At 37.9% G+C, this 21,780-nt stretch overlaps 1 protein-coding gene across 1 annotated transcript; it reads left to right on the top strand.

The window, feature by feature from the left end:
- The first annotated feature begins 688 nt into the window (after window positions 1-688).
- Window positions 689-21,206, top strand: LOC149840871 (uncharacterized). The gene is made up of 4 exons (XM_090005150.1): window positions 689-1,009; window positions 7,431-7,706; window positions 17,951-18,088; window positions 19,387-21,206. Exons 1-4 carry the CDS (start codon window positions 689-691, stop codon window positions 20,956-20,958), a joined length of 2,307 nt encoding a protein of 768 aa, XP_089861276.1. The 3' UTR covers window positions 20,959-21,206.
- The last annotated feature ends 574 nt before the right edge of the window (window positions 21,207-21,780 follow it).

The raw sequence follows: 21,780 nt of genomic DNA on the forward strand, positions 1-21,780 counted from the left end.
TTTAAAATATCGTGAGATTTTCTCGAGAATGTGATTATTTTATTTTTTTCTACAGAGAATGTGATTAGTGTTATTGTTGGAACGTATTTTAAATGTACATAAAAACGAAATGGGATTTGGTTCGGATGACCCTAATCGGAAACAGATAAAAAGATGGCAGATAAGCCCAAAATAAATTTGGGATTCTATTTGAGGATCCATATCCGAATATACTGCATGGATTAGGATCAAAGTCCCGGCCAAATCCGATCCACTTTCTGGCTTCTAATGGTCTTCTTGGAAGAAGAATGCCACGTCACCTAAACTCTACTGCACTTTCCGAGTGCTACGTGGCATTCCGTTGTGGGACCAAAAACGAGCCAAACTCACCGAGTAAGCCGAGCCGAGCCGAGCCGTACCATATTAAAATTGGGTGCAGAAGGAAAAAGGAGATAAAAAAAAGAAACAGAAGAAAAGAAAAGAGAGTCGCCTTAAGGGACCCACAGTGAAACCATAGAAAAAATAACCCAGGTTCCTATTTAACCGCGGTTAACCTCCGCCTACAAATTTACCGTCTTGTAACTCCCTCTCCCTCTGGTGCTCACACATTTGAAACTCTCTCTCTCTCTGTGTGTGTGCTGGTCTTGTACGGTGGCTGGCGATGAGGGCGTGATAAGCCTGATTTCTTGACGGTGAGGGAGGTGTGATGATGGTGTTGTCGCACTCGTCCGGTGGGTTCCTCGCCGGAAAACAGGTTTTCCCGATCGACTACGAGGCGGAGGTGTCGCAGCGGCTGGTGGACGCCTGCCTCTCCGGAGATGTGAGGACTGCTCTCGAGTGCGTCGCCGACCCCGTCGTCGACGTCAACTTCGTCGGGGCGGTCTGCCTGAGGTCTCGCTGGTCGGAGGTGGTGCTCCAGGATGAGGCTCCAGGGGAGGTGGTGGAGGAAAGCGAGGAGCTCAGGACGGACTCCACGCCGCTCTTCCTCGCGGCCCACGCCGGGAATGCGACGCTCGTCCGGAAGCTTCTGGTAAGGATCTCTTTCCGCGCGATCTGTCGCACCGGAGATTCTCCCTCTTCTTCTTTCTTCTCTGTAGTTGCTTCTTTTGATTGCTTGATGATGTTTTCGTGGAGCGGTGTTCGTTTGAGGAGTATAGACGGTGATGTTGATTTTGGAAAACTCGGTTTTTTTTGTTTCCCTATCTCTTACAGGAGGAGAGGTGCATTACTGGATTGTTTAATAGTGATGGAGTTTTAGCCCAAATTTCTGGAAAGTGTGGCCTTTGGTTTTACCTATACGAGTATTTTCTTTGGGAGGAAACGTTCTGCTCTCTTTTTGCTCACCTTTCTTCTTGTTAGTTGCATTGTGTGGCGTTCGGATCCTTCGGAATAGTGCTGATCTTCGGAGAAGCTTCCGTTTTTCTTTATCTTCCTCCCTTAGGAGAATGCGTGTTTATATCGTCTTACTCTTCTTGGTTCATGGCGAGAAAACATGAAAATGGTGATCAATCGAATTTTCTAGATGAAATATTTACAGGTTCATTTTGGAAAATAAAGCCAATCCTCCTTTTCTTTTGGAGAAGGCGTGTGTCTCTTATATTTACAGTTTTATATTGTAAAATATCGCCAATCCTCCCTTTCTTTTGGAGAAGTCTCTTCTTCTTTTTTTTCTTCTTGGGAACGTAGCGAGAAAAGACGAAACCCGCGAGCAGTCGACTTTTTCCTTTTTTCTTTTGGGAAAAAGTATTTAACAGTTTTATTTTGAAAAATAACGTGAAAAATAGGTAGTGTGCAACCGCGACAGACGCAGTATAAAGCGTGCACGCAGCATTTGCCCGGTTCTGTGTTTGTGGTGGTTTGAAAACGTGGTCTTCTTCAGGAAATCGCGATTTACTTGTGATTTGATCATTGGCTATCGCAATGTGTCGAAAAACTTAGCGAGCATCCTTATGAATTCGAAAATTTGCGTAAATGCGGGTTCTTTTTTCCTGGAAATCGTTTTCCCATTCCCCTGCTCTCTGAAAAAAGGGAGCCTCGCCATCTCTTTTGCTTCTTCGTTGCGGCAGAATTTGCAAATCTCTCCTTGGTTTTCTGAAATTATTTTTATCATGAGGCTGTTCTGTTGAGCCTTGAGGGGAAGGAACTTCTTCGATCGTCATCTTCTCCTTCCTGTTCTTTCTTTCTTTCTTTCGTGAAGCATTTCTCAGAAGGATTTCCGTCTCTCTCTCTCTCGTGTGCAAGCGTGATCTGCAGCAATTCCTGCTTGTGTAAGGGTATTTTAGATATTTAAGAGAAGTCAGGTGATCGGCCACGGTTAGGGGTCTCAATGCATCGGGTTTGACCCTGACCCGACACGTACCAAACGTTATAGGGTCAGGATTTGGTGATAAATAAGAAGGCCCATTAGAATCCGGGTCGGACTTGAATGATCCTATTAATATATGGATTCAGGTATGGTTTATGAAATTTCATACCAGACTGGGGCCGGACCCGAGTTCCAATTAACATCTGTAAATTTTTAATGTAAAAATGATAAAAAAATATTATTTTACCTGGTATGGTCAGGGTCTGGTTCATGTAATCTTTATAAGATTTGGGTATGGTTTCTAGTATGGTGGGTCTAAACCCGTTACTATCATCTTAAATCAGGTTTGGGTCTGGTTCTACTTGGCTCCCAACCAAATCCCACCCCTTGACAACCCTAGCCACGGCCCGGGGGTGCGTGGGCAGGCTCTTAATTGCTGATGTTGATTATGATTTGGGCAATTTGTTCGTTTCATGCTTTTGGCGAAACGATGAACGTGTCGTCTTAATAACTTGTGTACACGTTCTGAAGGCTCAAATAAAATAGCCACAGCTTTTGTCCAAACTCGGCTTGAGTCGAACTCGGGCTAATCTAACTCAATCGAGATTGATTGCCTGATTCAGCTCGGCTCGTTTATGTGTACCGAGCTCGATCTTGTGTTCAAGCTCCCCTCATTTAATTACCCGAGCAAGTAAACGCTCGGTTCGTTCTTCATCCCTGTACTACTGACGTATAGTGAAAGGTCTGATCCCACTTACCCAGGCACAAGAGAGGAAGTGAGAGGAACACTACGATTGTGAGTGCTCCTTGAGGACAAAATGTGGCATTGCGGCCTTCCATTGAAGTTGGGAGTGATGGATATTCTGTCATCTCCCTCAAAAATAAGGGAAGATCGAACAATCACAGAAAGTCAACTGAAAAGTACAGTTTAGGACCTGATAGGGAGAGTCTAGGTGTTCATCTTGGGGTACCCATTGGGGGAGGGCCTGAAGATTTTTCTCATTTTGTGCAAGTTGTCCACCGTGGCCTGTAGTGCTACAATCGCGGATTGACAACTTGCAAGTACGTGAAGAGAAGTTCTCATTATATTTTCTTTTGGCGTATGCAGTATGGGTGGGCATCGGCTTTGCAGTGAGTCGAGATGGTAGTAAAAAATCAAATTGTTTATTGTTGGTGAGGGGAAAAAGGGAGTAGGATCACTGAAACAGGTAAGGGGAGCACGCGGTTGCTGAAAGCTGGCGTATTCAATGTTTCCCTAAGGAAAGATGGCGATGGTTGCCTACTTGCCTTCCTCTTTCTCGATAGGTGAAGCCATTCACCGGCGTGATTTGCGGTTGTGTCACTGAGTCGTGGGAAATGGGTGGGTTTTCCAAGGACACCACCTGCCATTTCTTTCAAGTAGGTACTTTTTCTCTTTGGAAAGTGATGTGGCTCGAGTTCGTGGGTGGTGGTGGTTGCTTGAGGATTCTGGGGTGTGGGGATGATGCGGGGATAGTCGTTTCCAAGACTCTCAGATGGTTGCAATCACCAAGACAGAAGTCTTGCAAGTAGCCTGAAGGGTCCCAGTTGCTTAGAATCTAGTGAGTGCTGAACGGGGGGTGTTTTGTATGGGACTCTTGGCAGCGGGCTGAGTCGCACAGCCGGCTCTCCAGTTGGGCGCGCCGAGTCACAAAAAGCCATTGGACTTTGGATGGTGTTTCTCCTCCTCTAAATTGGTGGACCCAGGCTATTTTGTTTCTCCTTCGTGTTGTCCTCTTCTTTTTATTCCCTCGAGCATTAATGTGTCCCTTTCAACATTTTCAATTTATTCATTTTCACAGAGAAATTAAGACTTGGTGCTGTTGCTTGAGTACTCCTTATGGTATATGTCAGTGCATTCTTTCGTCCTCCGGGTTCCTGTTTGGGTGGGAATGGGGAATATCTGGTAGCTTCCGGATATATCACACTGCTTCGAGCTAGTGATTTTCATGTGATGATTTCAGTACTTCTGGTAGTTTAAATTTGGTACTGTTTCTCTTGCTCTGCTGCACAGAGTTAATGTCATGTGGTACATATGTACATGTACGTTTGTTAAGAAAAAAACCGTCCACTGTGCATTTTGGTCTTAACTGATGGTGATTGGTGGTGATGACGATGAGTCTAAGGAAAGTAATAGTTGCGTTTTTTTTCCATAAAACTATTTTTACCATGTCTTTACTCTTTTTATGGATATTATTTTGTTGGTGAACTGCCTGCATGGTTAGGCGGAGAAAGATTCAGGTTTTACAAGGCCAATGTGATACATCCGGAGAAAATGTGACACCTTTCTTGTTTTGCACTCGAAAAAGTTTGTGGGTCTCACAAATAGGCATGCACACCAGCCGAGTTTGAGCCGAGCCTGGGCCGTTCGAAGTCGGCTCATTTCAAAATGCATGTGTTCAAGCTCAGTTCGAGCTCGGAGCCGAGCTTGATCAACATTGTTCAAACTCGGCTCATTTCTGAGCTCAAGCCGAGCCGAGCTTTACCGAGTTAAAAGAAAAACGTATCTTTCACTTTTGAAGAGGTGGGATTCTTACCCCAACCTCTTCAAATTGTGTACAAATGCCTCACTGTTAGACCAGACTGACCATTTTTGACAATTATGACAAAAAAACAATACATATTCTAAAAACATGGGCTAGGTTATTGTAAAACATGAAAAGTTATACTGGCAGCAGATTCAATACCGTATCCTTTAGATGAAAAGTCCAAAGTCTGCCCGTTAGAGAAACACTAACTATTGTTTATACTTTTGCAAACATATTTTATATATACTATTTTTATGAGCTTAATCGAGCTTTATCAAGTTTAGTGTTTTGATCAAGCTCGGCTCGTTTATGTAGATTGAGCGTTTATGTAGATTGAGCTTGGACTTGTGTACAAGCTCGGCTCGTTTACTTTCACGGACGAGTTGAGCCAAGCTTAAACGGCTCGAGCCCGAGCCGAGCTCGGCCTAGTTTGGCTCGTTGTGCATCCCACTCACAAAACAGGACCATTGTTATTAGACGTTTTACATAAAACATTTTACCTTATTTGCAATCATTTAGGCAGCTTTCCTTATTGCCGCATGTATTTCATACGAAAACTTATTCCATTTCATGACATTTGATGGATCCCTTGTGGTAAAAACTCAAAAGACATTCGTACTTTCTGAACTGGAAAGTAAGAATATTTCCTTTTGAATTTGTTTTCAGTTGGCTCCTTTTTCAATAATATTTTTGTTCTTTTCAAAGTTGAGCTGGTTGTTTTAAGAGGATTATCTAGATATTATATTGCTTGCCATTTTTGTATTTCTGGGAAAAGATTGATCTCCAACTTCATCAAGTAATGTTTCTTCATCATACTGACAATTCTTGCTTTCTGTTGTTGTGCTTCTTTTTCATTGTTTTTTTTATCATATAATTGTGATGCAAGTATATGTCAATGTCTGTAATTATTTTCAATATGTTTAGGTTAAAGAGCGCATATATTTAATCTTTTTTGTGGGACAACTTAGTTCTAGTTTTTTAGTTAATATGTATGTACGGAAAAATTGTTTTGGCAGAACTGTAAAATTGACAGCACAAACTGCAAATGGCATACTTATTTGAAATTTAACTCAAGGAAGGCGAGAGAATTTTAAACCAAAAAGAAGAAAAAATTACCACCCTATGAAAAGATTTGGAGAACAGCCAGTATGTGTAGAGGTCTTTTGAGAATTTCAAAAAATGCTGTTACTGAATGCTTCTTAGATAGGTGGGAAGCTCGCTTCGGAAGCGTAATAATCCTTGCTTTTGAAACTTGATGAGAATCTTGATTCTCCTACGCTTCTCTTATGCTTTCCACACACTTCATCTATTCTTCTTATATGTTCCCTCACTCTACTTTTCATGTTTTTTATGTGTTTTCTCTCACGCTTCTCACTCATTTTCATGTACTTTCTCTAAATTGACAGTCACCATTTTTAGATTTTGTTAAAAATTTAATTTTTACACTAAAAAATCATAAAATGTAAGAATATAAAAAATTATGAAATTTAAGAATAGTGACTTTTATTTTAGTTTTTATTTGCGTTCCATTTTGATTCCCATTCGATTCTTATATTGTGTTTTTATTCCTCCCTTCCCGCTTCCTATACATTTAAAATGCATCACTTCTCGCTTTTTCTTTCCGTATCGTTTCTTGCTTCCGCTTCCTAGTCTTGACAACGTTGGTTGGGATTGGGACAGTGGACGGACAAGGTAATAGCTTATTGTTAGCTCCACACAATTTTCTATGGCTAAGATCATCTAGAGAGTAAAGCACAAGAAATTCTGTTGGCTTTCCATGTGTTATTTCATTTAGAAATGGATGGCACTGGTGGGACCATACCACGTCTTATTTACTCTGCAGTCACAGCTCCTTCATACACTTCCAGGCAGAAGGAAACTCATGCTCAAGGACAATGCACCAAAAAATGTTTAGTAATGCACATTGGAGTGCAATTTATCTAGCTTTAAGAAGTGTTTAGATTGTGCCTTCCTATGTTTATTTAGTTTATGTGATGTTGGAAGTACATGCTTTGGATGTTGCAATCAACTTTGGTGGATAACTATGTTTCTTTCAAAAAAAAAAACTTTGGTGGATAATTATGTTGATTCAATTTTGACAATTACCTTTGTTATTTTCAAAAGGCAATCTTAATTTGGATAATTACATGAATCAGAGTACTAGATGGACACTTGACAAAATCATTTGCTTATACTCTCTTTCTCTCTCACACATTCTCTTGCATTTTATATGCAGAAATATTCGTGTGTTTGTATCGGTTTGTGCAAGCGTGCATGTGTATCTCACCATATTGTGAGCACACACTTGTTTACTTGAAAATAGTGCTGTGCTTGTTTTATTTTCTTTGTCTTTTGATGTTGTATGTATTTTTATGCATGCACAGCATATGGTAGAGTGTCAGTGTTGTGTTTGAATCGGAAGATTATATATATATATATACTTATTTATTTATTTATTATATGTAGTGTTCTGTTTGAAAGTTTCTCCATATTTTTGTTTGTATGCTTGGTTACATTGAAGTGCTAATTTGCTTGTTTCTAATTTTATTTGGGTATTTTCCTGCTTTACATGTGTATCTGCAACTGTGCATATGCAACAGAGCATTGGTGCTGATGTGAATCAGAAGGTGTTCAGGGGGTTTGCATCTACAGCTGCTGCTAGGGAGGGCCACATTGAGATATTGGAGATATTGTTGAAGACAGGGGCTTCTCAGCCAGCTTGTGAAGAGGCCCTTTTAGAAGCATGTAGCCATGGCCGTGCAAATCTTACTGAGCTGTTGATGGCATCTGATATGATCAGGCCCAATGTTGCAGTCCATTCACTAGTTACTGCTAGCTGCAGGGGGTTCACTGATGTTGTTGCCAGTCTTATCAAGGTAAAACATATTAAAACATTTGTTATTCAATGTTAAATTGTGGTAGTGCCAACAGATGAGTTTGGGTGTTGTGGTCCGATCTGGACCTTTTAATGAGTAGTGGAATCAAGTAATCAAGAAAGGATCCGATTGGGTCAGATTCATAGATTCTACATTTGTTTTATTAGATTTACTGTTGAGCATAATGGTTCAGTGTTAATGGGACACTAGAAGCTGTTGGGGCTTTAGTCAAGTACAATGTCTCCTGATTAACGTGTAGTGTACTCGGTTGTCTTAATGTTTCGGTGTAACTGTGGCACTAGAAGGTGTAGATGCTTTAGTCAAGTACCATGTCTCCTTATTAACGTGTAGTGTACTTGGTTGTCTTAATGTTTCAGTATAACTGCGGCACTAGAAGGTGTAGATGCTTTAGTCAAGTACCATGTCTCCTGATTCACTCATAGCTGTAATCAAATAAAAGAGAGTAATAAACTGCCTCTTATGGACTTTACAAACGCACAAAAGTGTGTATACACAAAGACCACTTATGGGTCAAATTCAACACACAATAACAACCCAATGGCAAGAAACAAAGAGTAAAATGTATAATCTTTATTAGGATTATTGCTTCAAACAAACCTTTTACATCTAAGGGGAAACACCCTTATATATACACACAAAAGAGCACCCAATATAGCTATTGGGAGCATCCCAAGAGCTATATTTGGGCAATGGCAATATTGCCCATAACTAAAACAGAAATATACAAAACAGAAAAAAATAAAAGAAATAAATATATACAAAGACACTATGTCCCTAGTGGACACAACTTATACAGTGAAAGATTGAAATAACCCTATTGGTTTTTACCTATTACAATGATATGAACATATGTATCATATATATTTATATGTATATACTATGTATGTATATACATATATGATCATATACACACATGTATATATGATACAACTTAACACTCTCCCTCAAACTTATGGTGTGATCACCGAAAGTTTGTCAAGTAAGAAGTGAAACCAGGGAGATGGAATCACTTTTGTGAAGAAGTCTGCTAGCTCTAGCTGAAATTTCGATGCTACATAGGGCAGGATAATAATTTTCTTAAGATATTCTTTACGAATATAGTGGCAATCCACCTCGATGTGTTTGGTTTATTAATTAAATATATGTTTGCCAACTATATAGATGGCATTTTTATTATCATAACATAACCTTGAGGGCGATTGCATATACAATGTCTTTCAATAATCTTCTCAACCACAGAATTTCAGATGTTGTGGTGGCCATGGCTCGATACTCAGCTTCGGTTGATGCTAATGATACATTTTGTTGCTTCTTGAATTTTCAGAACACTAATAAGTCACCTATAAAAATACAGAAACCTGTAGTTGAGCGTCTATAATTAGGATCTCCTTTCCAGTCAGAGTCAGTATAAACAATTAATTTGAGTGGGGAGGAGGAAGACAAAACAATCCCTTTAGAAACCGAATTTTGTAAATATCTAATGATACGCATAACGACACTTATATGTACAGTGGTAGGAGAATGTTGGAATCGATTGACGGTATGGACTGCATATGAGATATCAAGTATAGTGATGATCAAATATGCGAGAATCCCAATCATTTGGCGGTAAGGAGTAAGATCGTCCAAAGATGTGCCTGAAATACCACTAGAGGGGGGGGGGTGAATAGTGATATATGAGCACAGATTGATAATTAAAAATAAAACAATAGGCACCACACAATAAACACAAGATTTATACTGGTTCGGTCGAGTTATTGACCTATGTCCAGTCCTCAAGTAAAACCACTTACCTTTCCATTATTTAATCCTTGTTACGAAATAAATAATACAACACCCTCTTACAGAGATCTTCTTCTCAAACCCGAGAAGGAAACAACACCCTCTAACACAGAGGTCTACTTCTCAATTCCCGAGAAGGCAACAACACCCTCTAACACAGAGGTCTTCTTCTCAAACCAGAAGGAGGTATAACACCCTCTTACACAGAGGTCTTCTTCTTAATTACAAGAAGGGAACAATATTACAACAAAAAATTACAACACTTTTCTATAGAACCTTCAGAATGATATGCAAAGTATGAATGCATGTATGAAGATTCTCACAGAATGTTCTCTCTTTAAAAAATAGGCAGAATAATCACTCAGGAGAACAAATAATTCTTTTTGCTTTTTCTCAAACACACAATCGATTTTTGTCAGAGAGCTTTCTTTGTCTTTTTCTCTCTCTCTTTTTCTTTCTCTTTCTTTTTCTCTTTTTCAATACTCTGAGTGTTATCTTGAAAATCTTTCTCTGTGTGTCTCTATATTTTTGACACCTTTTTGCTTGTATATATAGGTATACACAAAGACATGTCTTTTTGAAAATACCTTTTCAAATGAGAGTACTTTTTGATATGTGTCACCTTGTCTCTTAAAACATCCTTTCTTTTATGAAAAAGTTGTGTACTGTAGAATATAATAATGTGTACTATTTTACTTTTTCATAAATTGTCATTCTTAAATAAATGCTTTGTTAATCAAATAAATGTTTGTGTATAAAAATAATGCTTTTACTACAAATCGTCATTTCTCAAATAAATGTTTTATAGTACATTAAATATTTGAGTATTAAAAATAGGAGTTATAATGTAAATCATCTTTTCTCAAATAAATGATCTGTAGTTCATTAAATGTTTAAGAATTTCGAAATGAAAATTATATAGTAATTTTGTCATTTCTCAATTAAATAATTTGTAGTACATTAAATGCTTGAATACTTAAAATAATGATTCTTTTTATAAATCATCATTTCTTGAGTAAATGCTTTGAAGTATGAACCAAAAATTTCTTACGTAAATGTTTGTGTATTATGAACCAGTATATCTTTTCATAATTTGTCTTTTCTTACATAAATGTTTTTTGAAATCATGAGCTTTTATATTTTTAAACTTGTCCTTTTCTTGAGTACTTAAAGTAATGATTATTTTACAAATGGTCATTTCTTGAATAAATGCTTTAAAATATCATTAATGCTTGAGTGATAAACAATGTTCTCAAATATAAGTCGTCACTTCTTGAGTGAGTATTTTTTGAGATTACATTTAATGCTTTAGATAATATATAGAAAATAGTCATTTCTTGAATTAACTATTTTGAAATACAATTAATGCTTTTTGAAAAATCGTCAATTCAAATGTGAATGCTCTTATCTTATGAGCTAGTATATCTTATCACTTTGTCTTTTTCATAAATGCTTTTAGAAAATACAATGATTGTTCTAAAATGTCTTTTTGAAATAATGCAATATACTCAAACAATTACTTTTATAATACCTTGTTTTTTTGTGTATGAATGACTTTATATGAAATTAAAACATATATTGAAATATGAAATATGCATGCTTATGAAGGTTCTGTTACATATGACTCTAAAGAAACAAAATCATCATCTTGAAGTAGCCGATCTTCTTGGAAAGGCTTTATGAATATTTGGCCCATTAAGTTTTTCTTAAAAAACGAGTATGATTGCATTAAATTGTTGCACATGATCAAATTGTCTTCACTCTTCTTAAGTGAAACAACCTTGCATCAAATACACGTTAGATACACAACAAATCATATCAAATCATAATATAACATTTCATATGTCATCATGTTAAACATAAGCACATTATATCACATTACATATTCATCATCAAAATATTGTTTCTCAACAGTGCCATCATGTATCTTCATTTTTGCATTATCATTTCAGGAGTGTCCACCATTTTCTCATCTATAATTTCAGATTTGTCTATGATGTCGGAAGCAACCTTGCATTGAGTTAGAAAATAGCTATGAGCAGAATATGCAACCTCAATCCCTAAAAAGTATCTAAGAAAACCTAGATTAGTCATTTCAAAGCTTTTATTTTAAAACATTCTTAATAAAACTAACTCTTTGTTTGTCTCCTCCAGTGATCATCATGTTGTCAACGTAGAGAATAATAATAATAATAATAATAATAATACCTTCATCAAATTTCTTAATAAACATAGCAATATCAGTGTAACAGGAGCTAAAACCTAGTCTAATCGTAACAGAACTAAATCAAACTAAATCGATCATAAGCACCTTTTCAACAGGAACTTCATATCCAGGTGGTGGATCCATATAAACTTCTTCCTTCAATTCACCATTAAGGACGGCATTCTTGACATTCATTTGATAAATAGGCCAACATCTAATGGTAGCTACAACCAAGGTTATGAGTATCATATCTTAACCCGTATCGGTCGGGCCCAAAGTTAGATATGTATCGTATTGTAACAAATTGTAAAGTTTTAACAAAGATTTTTTAAAAATTTCAAAAAAATCAAGAAACATTAGTAAAACTTGAAAAATTTCTAAAAAAATCATAACGCATGAAACAATGATGGATTTTACAAAATACAACCATAAAATCACATATGAAGCATTTATGTCTTTATGAGTTGCATAAGACATCATCAGTCAATGATCAATTGCATAAGATAAAACTATATTATTACATATCAAAACAATTATGTGCTATGAATGTCATGCATAAGACATTGAACCTTAAATAATCAAGATAATATGCTATAAATGGCAATCTCACAAGAAAAATGCAAACTATGAAATAATATGCATATTAAATAACAAATCTAAGCTAATAAGTTACAAGATTCATAATAATGTGTGTTTACATAAAAAAAAACAGTGTTTTTTTAATGCTTAAAATTTTTACATAACTAATTTTTTTAAAATTTCAGACAAAAATGAATTAGATAATGTCAATCATCGAGTATCATCAGCATCATCTTTTTTATTTGGAAAAAATATCTCTAAATCACTCTTAAGCTCTTTAGGGATGAATATGAACTAAGGGGCCTTATATGTTTTTCGAAAAAATTGAAATAAGTGCATTTGAACTGCATTTATAGCATATCTTAAGATACACCCTGTATCCTAGTGTATCATAAGATACATGGCGTATTGTACGATACACACCTGTATCGAGATACGAGTGTGTATCACATCAAAACGCCCCATAGTAATGATACATATTGTACCATATACGATACCGTGCAATACTTACAACATTGGCTACAACTATACGAGCTCTAACAGAAGTCATCCTAGCTATTGGAACAAAAGTTTTATCATAATCTATTATATACTCATGAGAATAACCCTTGACCACTAATCTAGCTTTATGCCTCTCTAAAGTTCCGTCACTCTTGGTTTTAATTTTAAATATCCATCTACAGCCTATTGTATTTAATAATTCATGACATTCATCCATTCAGGATAAATCTTGGCCTGGTTATATGAGGAGGGTTCAAACTTCAAAATAAGAAAATATCTTGGCTAGACAGACTCTATATTGACGAGTAAAATTTTCGTAGGATACAAATCTATTTGGAGGCCTATGTGTTCTTTCTGATATTCTAAGAGTGCTTGGTTCTTGATTTTCTATGCTAGAATATTGTTCTAGAGCATTGAGATGTCTTTCACCACTTCTTCTTTTATACTGGATAACTAGAGGTCCACTATTAATGTCATGAGATTCACCACATTGGAAGTTGTATTGAGGTTCATCATTAACAACATCATTGTTGTTTAACACTTCATCATTACTTTTAAGAAATAATTCTAGAAAAGAGTAATCATCATTTTCTTTAATAGGCATATTTAAATTAAAGAAACTTTCTTGCTCTATAAAGATAATATTTTTTGATATATAGAGTTTATCATGTTTAAAATCATAACATCTAAATCCTTTTTGGCTTTCCAGGTAATCAAGAAAAATACAAGGAATGACTCTTGGTGAAAGTTTGTTATTTTTATTTGTAAGAACAAATCATTTACGTCCAAAGGCCCTTAGTCTGAAATAGTCAGGGGTAGTTTATAAAGTTTCTCATAAGGAAAAATATTTTGAAGTTTGATTGAAAAAAGTCTATTTATAAGGTATATCGAAATAGGCGCAACTTCGGCCCAACAATGTTTTGGAACATGTTTGAAAATAAACAAGGTTCTAATGGTTTCTATTATATGCTTATGTTTTCTTTTGGCCAAACTATTTTGTTGAGGTGTGTTTGTACAAGATCTTTGATGCAAAATGCTATAATTTTTAAAGTCATTTAACATCTGTTCTCCCCTTGATTCATAACAAAATATAGAAATATTGGTTTTAAGGAGATTTCTAACAAGGTTATGAAAGGTTTCATAAGTTTCAAAAACTTTATATTTGTACCTAAGAAAGTAAATTGAAGTGAAACGAGAATAATCATCCACAAAAATCACATAATAAGTAAATTCTCTTTTAGAGTCTACAAGAGCAGGACCCCAAACGTCCGAGTGTATTAATTCAAGTGGTTTGAATCTTTCTTGATAAGGAATGACTTTCATTTTCCCAAGAATACAATTAATATATTGAATTCTTTCATTAATTTTTTTTTTCAAATGAGATACATTGGATAACTTATATATGCTAGGATGACTTAGTCTATGATGCTAAAAAAATATCCAATGTTTGCACATTGAAACAAAAAATATCTTTGGGAATGATCAACTCGTCCATGTAGCAGAGATTTCCTTCTTTATGACCTTCCACAATCTGCTTGTTGGACTAGAGATCTTGTATTAAACACCTGTCAGATGTGAAGGAGATGCTACAACCATGGTCAATTATTTGAGAAACTGAAACAAGATTTAAATTAAGTTTTGGAACAAAAACGTATGAAGAATTTATAAAATTTTCAATTCCTTTAATTTCAAGAGAGGATCCATTTGCGGTAAGAACATTAGATCTACTTGACTTAATACTACAATCGGAGTGCATAGTATTGTTAAGGGTTATATGAAATGAAACACCGGAATCTAAGTGCCAAGAAATATTACTAGGAGGTGAGTAAGAGGAGACCGCGACAGTGGTTAAGGAGGATGAGCTTTTGTGGAGTGGTTGTAGAGCTGCTGCAAGTTGGGACAAAAACATGGTTTTGTAACAAAAAATGGTGGTATCTTTGTCTTCTTAAGGAGATTCTATGGTAGCTAATCTTTTCTCATCCTTTTTGAATTTAGGATAATATGGTTTGATGTGCTCCGGTTCTCCATAACTATGACAAATAATTTTCATTTTCCCATCATATCTCTCATCATTGCTCCTTGGCCTCCCAAAATTATTCTTGTTAAAATGAAGAGGCTTATAGGAATATGTATTGGCACCGGGTCTATATACCGCCAATACATTGTCTTTTGTCTCTTTAGATTCAGTCATAGATTTTAGCCTTGTTTCTTCCGTGCATACTTGGGCTAAAATCTCATGCAAAGAAGGAACCTCCTCTTGCTTATAGTGGACGATGGAAACCCGAATATGTTCAAATTCTAGCCTAAACCTTCTCATAAATTAGAAAAATTGTTCGCCAAGGATTTGATTTTTCCTACGGCGAGCATTATCAAGGATATCCCCAATAGGCTCCATTTTAGCCATTTGATCTTGTAATCTTTTGAGAGTTCCATAGTAGTCTCAAACACTTTTTTCTCTTTGTTTGCAATTATAAATCTTATCTTGCAATTCCCATTTATGGGTGACATAATTTTGGATGTAGGTTTGTTTGATAAAAACCCATGATTCATTGGCCCTCTCAAATTCCAATATGTTTTTGCAAGGTTATTCACACATGCTTCCCATAAATAGGGATAATACCTTGACACATCCAACATCCCATGCTTTAATGACTTGTTTGTAGTCTAAACGAACCTTTTCTCTCTCATTGCCTTTTCTCTCACACATACACACATTGAAATGAATGCTCCTTTACTTCAACAACACCTCTCGCTCTGATACCATGTAATCAAATACAAAAAGGAGTAATCGAGTGCTTCTTATGGGCTTTACAAACACACAAAAGTGAGTATACACAAGGACCACTTATGGGTCAAATACAAGTAAACAATCACAACCTACAAATGGGCAAGAAACAAAGAGTAAAAAATATAAGTCTTGTTAAGATTATTGCTTAATACAAACCTTTTACATCTAAGGGGAAGTACCCCTATATATATACACACAAATATGAGCCATGGGAGCATTCCAACAGCAATAAATATAGCTGTTGGGATCTCCCAACAGCTATATTTGGGCAATGACAATATTGCCCATAACAAAAACAGAAATTTACAAAAAAAGGAAACAAAAAATATACTAAGATGCTAGTGCCCCTAGTGGGTATAACCTATACAGTGAAAAGACTGAAATACCCCTATTGGGTATTACCTATTACAATGATATATATATATATATATATATATATATATATATATATATATATATATATATATATATATATATATATATATATATGAAAATGGGTAGGTGCTGAACCCATGCTTAATCGTGCTGACCACCCATCATGTCCGTTGATGGACGGTTAGTGTGCAAAAAAAAAAAACAATGAAATTGCGTAAAAAAATGTCTCAAAAAGTGCCAAATGATGCGCGAGGCATTAGAATTTTGTAATGCCGTGCGTGTCCCTTGGGGCTTTAGCAGCGCACTTAGAGCGCCGCTAAAGCCCCGTTTGTGCCTTTGGGTGCACCGCTAAAGCCCTAGTTTGTGCCTTTGGGCGCTTTTTGAGCATTTTTAGCGCGATTAAGCATGGGTGTAAGCACCTATGCATTAAGCACCTACCCATCACACACACACACTCTCTCTCTCTCTCTATATATATATATGATACAACTTAACAGTAGCATAGTTGGTTGACTTGGGCTGCGATTTAGTTAAATCAGTTCAAGTTTAGTAAGGCTTGGCTGGCTCAGTATGGTATTGTTATAAAGTGGATTTGTTAACTGGTCTTTAAGCATTTTTGTTCGGGATCTATTTATCTGGTTCATGCATTTTGCAAAGCTTGGCCAAGTGGACTCTTGTTTTCATGTACATAAAGGCTCTGTTTGGGAGCCTTGCATTGAGATGGAAACACCATTTCCATGTGTTTCCAAAATATGGTGTTGAGAATGGAGTTGCCAAAAACATCCTCCTGTAAATGGTGCTGAAATGTGGTTTTGGTCCTGCAAATTGCATTGCTAATACTGTGGTTTGGTAATACGACTGCTCGAAACAGCAGGGAGCATGAGAGCACTGGGGGAAAAACCACAACACCCGTTCGATTCAAGGCTCCTAAACACTAAGTCTTGAGTCTTTACTATTGTGGGGTACTTTCCAATTCGTAATGATCTGGTGGTAACTCCTGTGGCATAGCTTTATCAGATCATAACACTTGTACTATGATAATTCATGTTACCACTTAAAAGTTACTCTTGGGATATCTAGGATCTTTCATTTTCTGCCTTGTTATTCTCAGGCATTCAATTTTTTCATTGGTAAGAGACACATACCGTTTTGGTAGGTAGTCTTTTTAGTATATATACATGTAATTGGAGTTTCTTCTCTAGTGTTTATTTGAACCACAGGCACACACAGACACAAAGGAATTATTTCCTTTCTAGTGTTTGTTTTAATATCTACAAGTGGTGGATGCTATCAATTTCCTTTTCATTCTTTCACCTTTTTCTTTTTCCTGCAAACCTGTGACTATATAAAATTAATACTTCAAAATTCCCATGGAATTTATATTTTGACAACACCCATCTAACGAGTTAGATAACTGACTAAGCTTGTCTCTTTTGTCATGGTTGCCTACACTTTTAACAGGTGAGGTGGGATCCCCTACCTTGCACACCTTCTATGGCCTAGATGACTGCCATTTCGTGTGGCTTTGACAACATAAAATACTTAATCTTGTACGGGTCTTCACTGAGGCTGTTCATGTTTGTGTGCTGTTATGTGGGCTGCACTTGCTTGCCTGCCCTGCATATGCTGATGTTCTTTGTAGCATGGTCACTGTGAAGCATCTAGGTCAACATTTAGAAGGACATGGCAGGTCACCTAGGTGTGTGCCAGTCCTCTGTAAGCACTGCCTTGCATGAGCCTGATCTTGTGTCAAGTCTGTCTGAATCAGGTGACAAGCTTTGACTCAGCTGATCCACTGGAGCTGGATCAGTGTGAGTTCAAGGATGCTAAGCTGCCAAGAGTTCTGCCTAACTGACATGTCTGATTTGCTTTGTTTAGTTGGAAACCAATCTGGGTTTGTGTTTCATGATTTGTTCATCGATGGGATCGGATAACTCAAGAAATATACCAAGGGCTTTTTTTCTAAATGGTGTGGTTTGATTCTTGTTGCAGTGTGGGGTGGATGCTAATGCAGTGGACAGAGTGCTACTTCGTTCATCGAAGCCTTCATTGCATGCCAATGTCGACTGCACAGCACTTGTTGCAGCAGTTGTGAGTCGGCAGATTGCTGTAGTGAGGCAGTTATTGCAGGTATTTAATCTCTACTTTGTTTGTGTTTCCTTTTCTGCTTCTACCACCAAATCAACGTCTGTATTAGAGATGGTTTTAGTTATAATTGCTTCGTTTTCCACTGGCATGAAATTTTGAATGCTACACAGTGAATTCATTGAGAGGCATTCTTGATTTTTGACTTTCAAAAGCTACCAACATGTCCTCTAATATGTCAAGGGTTGCATGCTGAGCAAAATCAGCTGGACAGTGGAACGAACCATATCTTAGGGTTGGGCCAGATTAGGTAACAGGCTGGATCTAGCTGTGGCCAATGAAATGCAGCCTCCAGATATCAGGCATATGGAGGTAAGGATGAGGGCCTGTCCTGTTACTGAACGAGTTGGGTATGATACGGTATTTTATGTATGGTCCCATCTGGCTAGATTCAAACTACATGAGTCAGATGCACTCATCCAGTTGGATCTGGATCTAGGTCAGACCATTATACAATTCTGCTCAGGACAATCCACCTGTATACAGTCCATTCTCTTCCCCCTTCTTTTAATTCATTGTTGAAAATCCTGGCTCAACTTGGGATTGGGCTCCTGTCCATATTGGCTGATCTGCTAGTGCTAAAAGAGTTAGTAAATGAGTCTTGACTCAGCTTTGTAAGGACGTGGCTGTAGGTCCCAACTGATTTCCTTGGTCAGAGTGTTTTAGTTAATTGGATATTGGTCCTAGATTGCCCTATTCAATGCTTAATACTTGACTGAAAGAGCCTTGGCTAGTGGCCCAAGTTGTGCAAGTCTGTCTAACTCCAAACTATGTCATGATTCTTTCAATCAGTCTGGAATAAACCTCCACCGACCTTTGTGCATGTACTGAATTTTAAATGGATTAAATGGACCAAGTTGGATCAAGTGGACCTAAGTGACGAGGCTAATCTTGCTCAAGCCTAATCTGTCTGCCAAGTGACTGGAGCCAGCCCTGGTACATTTACATCCTTTGGCAGGAACTTTTTTTACATTTTTTGGGAATAAAGGCTGCTGTCACTAAAAAAAGCCCTGAATTTATTCTCCAGTTTACAGGAAAGTGTGAAAATGCTTGGTTTTTGTGTCCCAAAAGTCAGGATTCTTCTGACCTTTTACAGTTTAAGATCATGGAATTAGAGATGCATTTATTTTTCCATTTTTAATGGGTGTTATAAATAGTTTAGTGTCTTTAGCACAAGACTCTTGTCAGAACAGAAAATTGAAGATGACTGTTGCAGGGTAGACATCCATAGCCTAGAACTTAATCCAGAAAAATAGTAACTTGGTCTTCTTTTACTTGTTTAGGCTGGTGTTAGAACAAACTGTAAGGCCAGGCTTGGAGCATGGTCATGGGACTCAGTTACAGGTGAAGAATTCCGAGTTGGTGCAGGCCTCACTGAAGCATATGGCTCAGCCTGGTGTGCAGTCGAGTACTTTGAATCCACTGGCACTATCCTACGATTGCTTCTGCAGCATCATCCACCTACAGTCGGCACCTTGTACCAGGGAAGGACCCTGCTCTTCCATGCCATCCTTTGCTCCAACCTACGTGCAGTTGATGTGCTTCTAGCCTCTGGTGCAGATGTTGAGTTCGTAGCAAGGTCAAAGTCAGGCCACGAATTTAGGCCTATCCACTTGACCGCTAGGCTGGGGTGTACTGGAATACTCAAATGCCTCATATCCTCAAAATGTGACCTAAATTCCTGCACAGACTCTGGCGAGACACCACTCATGGTTTGTGTGCGAGCCAAGCAAGAGGAGTGTTTGCGGATTCTCATCTCATCTGGTGCTGACTTAGCGTTTGTGAATGCAGCTGGGCAATCTGCTGCTGCCATTGCAGAGTTGAACAACTGGACCTCGTGTTTCAACAGAGTGCTGCTTGATGTGGTTCGGACTGGGACAAGGATCTTGTCAAGCAACTCCACTGTCTTTTCACCGCTTCTTCTTGCAGCTCACTGTGGTGATGTTGATGCATTGAAAATCCTGATGAGGCAGCCTGAGACTGATCTGAGTGAGCAGGATAGAGATGGTTTCTCTGCTGTCATGCTTGCAGCTACTGAAGGCCATGTTGATGCCTTCCGTCTACTTGTGTTTGCTGGTGCTGATGTTAAGCTCTGTAACAATGCTGGAGAATCTGCAATCTCTCTGTCAGATTTACATAAGAACAGGGATATGTTTGAGAAGGCTATGCTTGAGTATGCACTAGAGAGAGGCAGCCAGACAGGAGGTTTCCATGCACTTCATTGTGCAGCCAGGCGTGGGGACTATGATGCAGCAGTGCAGCTTCTAATTGACTGCAGTAGCAATGATGTGAATATGCTTGATTCTGAGGGCTACACACCTCTCATGCTTGCAGCTCGTGAGCGGCATGTTCTCATATGTGAACTACTGATAACTCATGGTGCAGACTGTGAAGTTGTGAATGAAAAAGGTGAGACTGCATTGCTTCTTGCTAGGAGGAATGGTGATGCTGGTAAGGATGTAGAGAATGTGATATTGGACAAAGTTGCACGTTTGCTTGTTCTCAGGGGTGAGAGGGTGAGGAAGCACACTAGGGAAGGTCGGGGCAAGCCGCATGCCAAGGAGCTGTGGATGGTGGCAGTTGGAGGGGTGTTGAGCTGGGGCTCATCAGAGAGAAGGAATGTAGTGTGTAAGGAGGCAAAGACAGGTCCCAGTGATGCCTTCAGAAGGAACCGGCAACGGAAAGGAGATGCAGATGACCCTGGAGTATTCCGAATTGTCACTATAAAGAATAGAGAGGTGCATTTCATTTGCGGTGATCCTGAGAATGCGGAGCTTTGGGTTCGAGGGATCAACCTCATCACACATGAAGCATCTACAACCACAGACATGGATTGTTCACAGCTCATGAATTGAGGAGGATGCTAGTGCTGCAAGGGTTCTTTCTCTCTCTTTCTTGTACAGCATGGATGTGTAGAATGATGTACTTCATCTCGAAGTATGTCTATTCTATTTTTTGCCTTCTGATGTAAAATTTTGAATGGAGAAGAGGCAATATACCAACTGTCCAGTTTGGATGTGAATTTCTGAAGAATATGTGAAAAATAGTCTTTGGGTTGCTTCTCTTTCGTTTTTCTTAGAAAAGAAAAAATTGTCTGAAGTAATAAGTGCGACTATTCACATAAGGAGCAGAGCATGAAGCAGAATTCCCTCTTTATCCCAGAACGAATTCTACATGATCCAATCCATTATAATTCTTGCAGTTGCACCGTTTCTTTGCGTACAATGGAACATCATTTTATGGAGCATAATGTATAGAGAGATTGGTGCGTTTATATCACCTTATAAAATTTTACAGTTCTGCACACAAATTAGGCCAGGTATTACCACCATCTCAAAATGATGTGCTGCATCCTTTCCTTTCTAGTCATTACTGCTAGAGGCGGCTACCCTCCTACCTTCCAATCATCAAGGTCATTTTTCAGCAACATGAAATATAAAACCTTACAAGGTAAATATGCATAGGGGTGTTGATGCAGTGATGAGGAGGATCGCTCTTGAACCCTGCAAATCGATACCAAAACTAGAGAATACGATCTATTTGAATGAAATCACCTAAAGAAAGCAACAAAATAAGGTTTTTTTCAATCTCTGGACTGTTATCATCTCCAAAAGAACAAGTAAATAGTTTTTTTCAATGTTTTAAAACTCGCCGAGTCAACTCGTTGACTCGGCTCG

This window comes from Nuphar pumila, chromosome 4 (assembly GCF_984573655.1).
Source record: "Nuphar pumila chromosome 4, dmNupPumi1.hap1.1, whole genome shotgun sequence".
NCBI classification, from domain to species: Eukaryota; Viridiplantae; Streptophyta; class Magnoliopsida; order Nymphaeales; family Nymphaeaceae; genus Nuphar; species Nuphar pumila.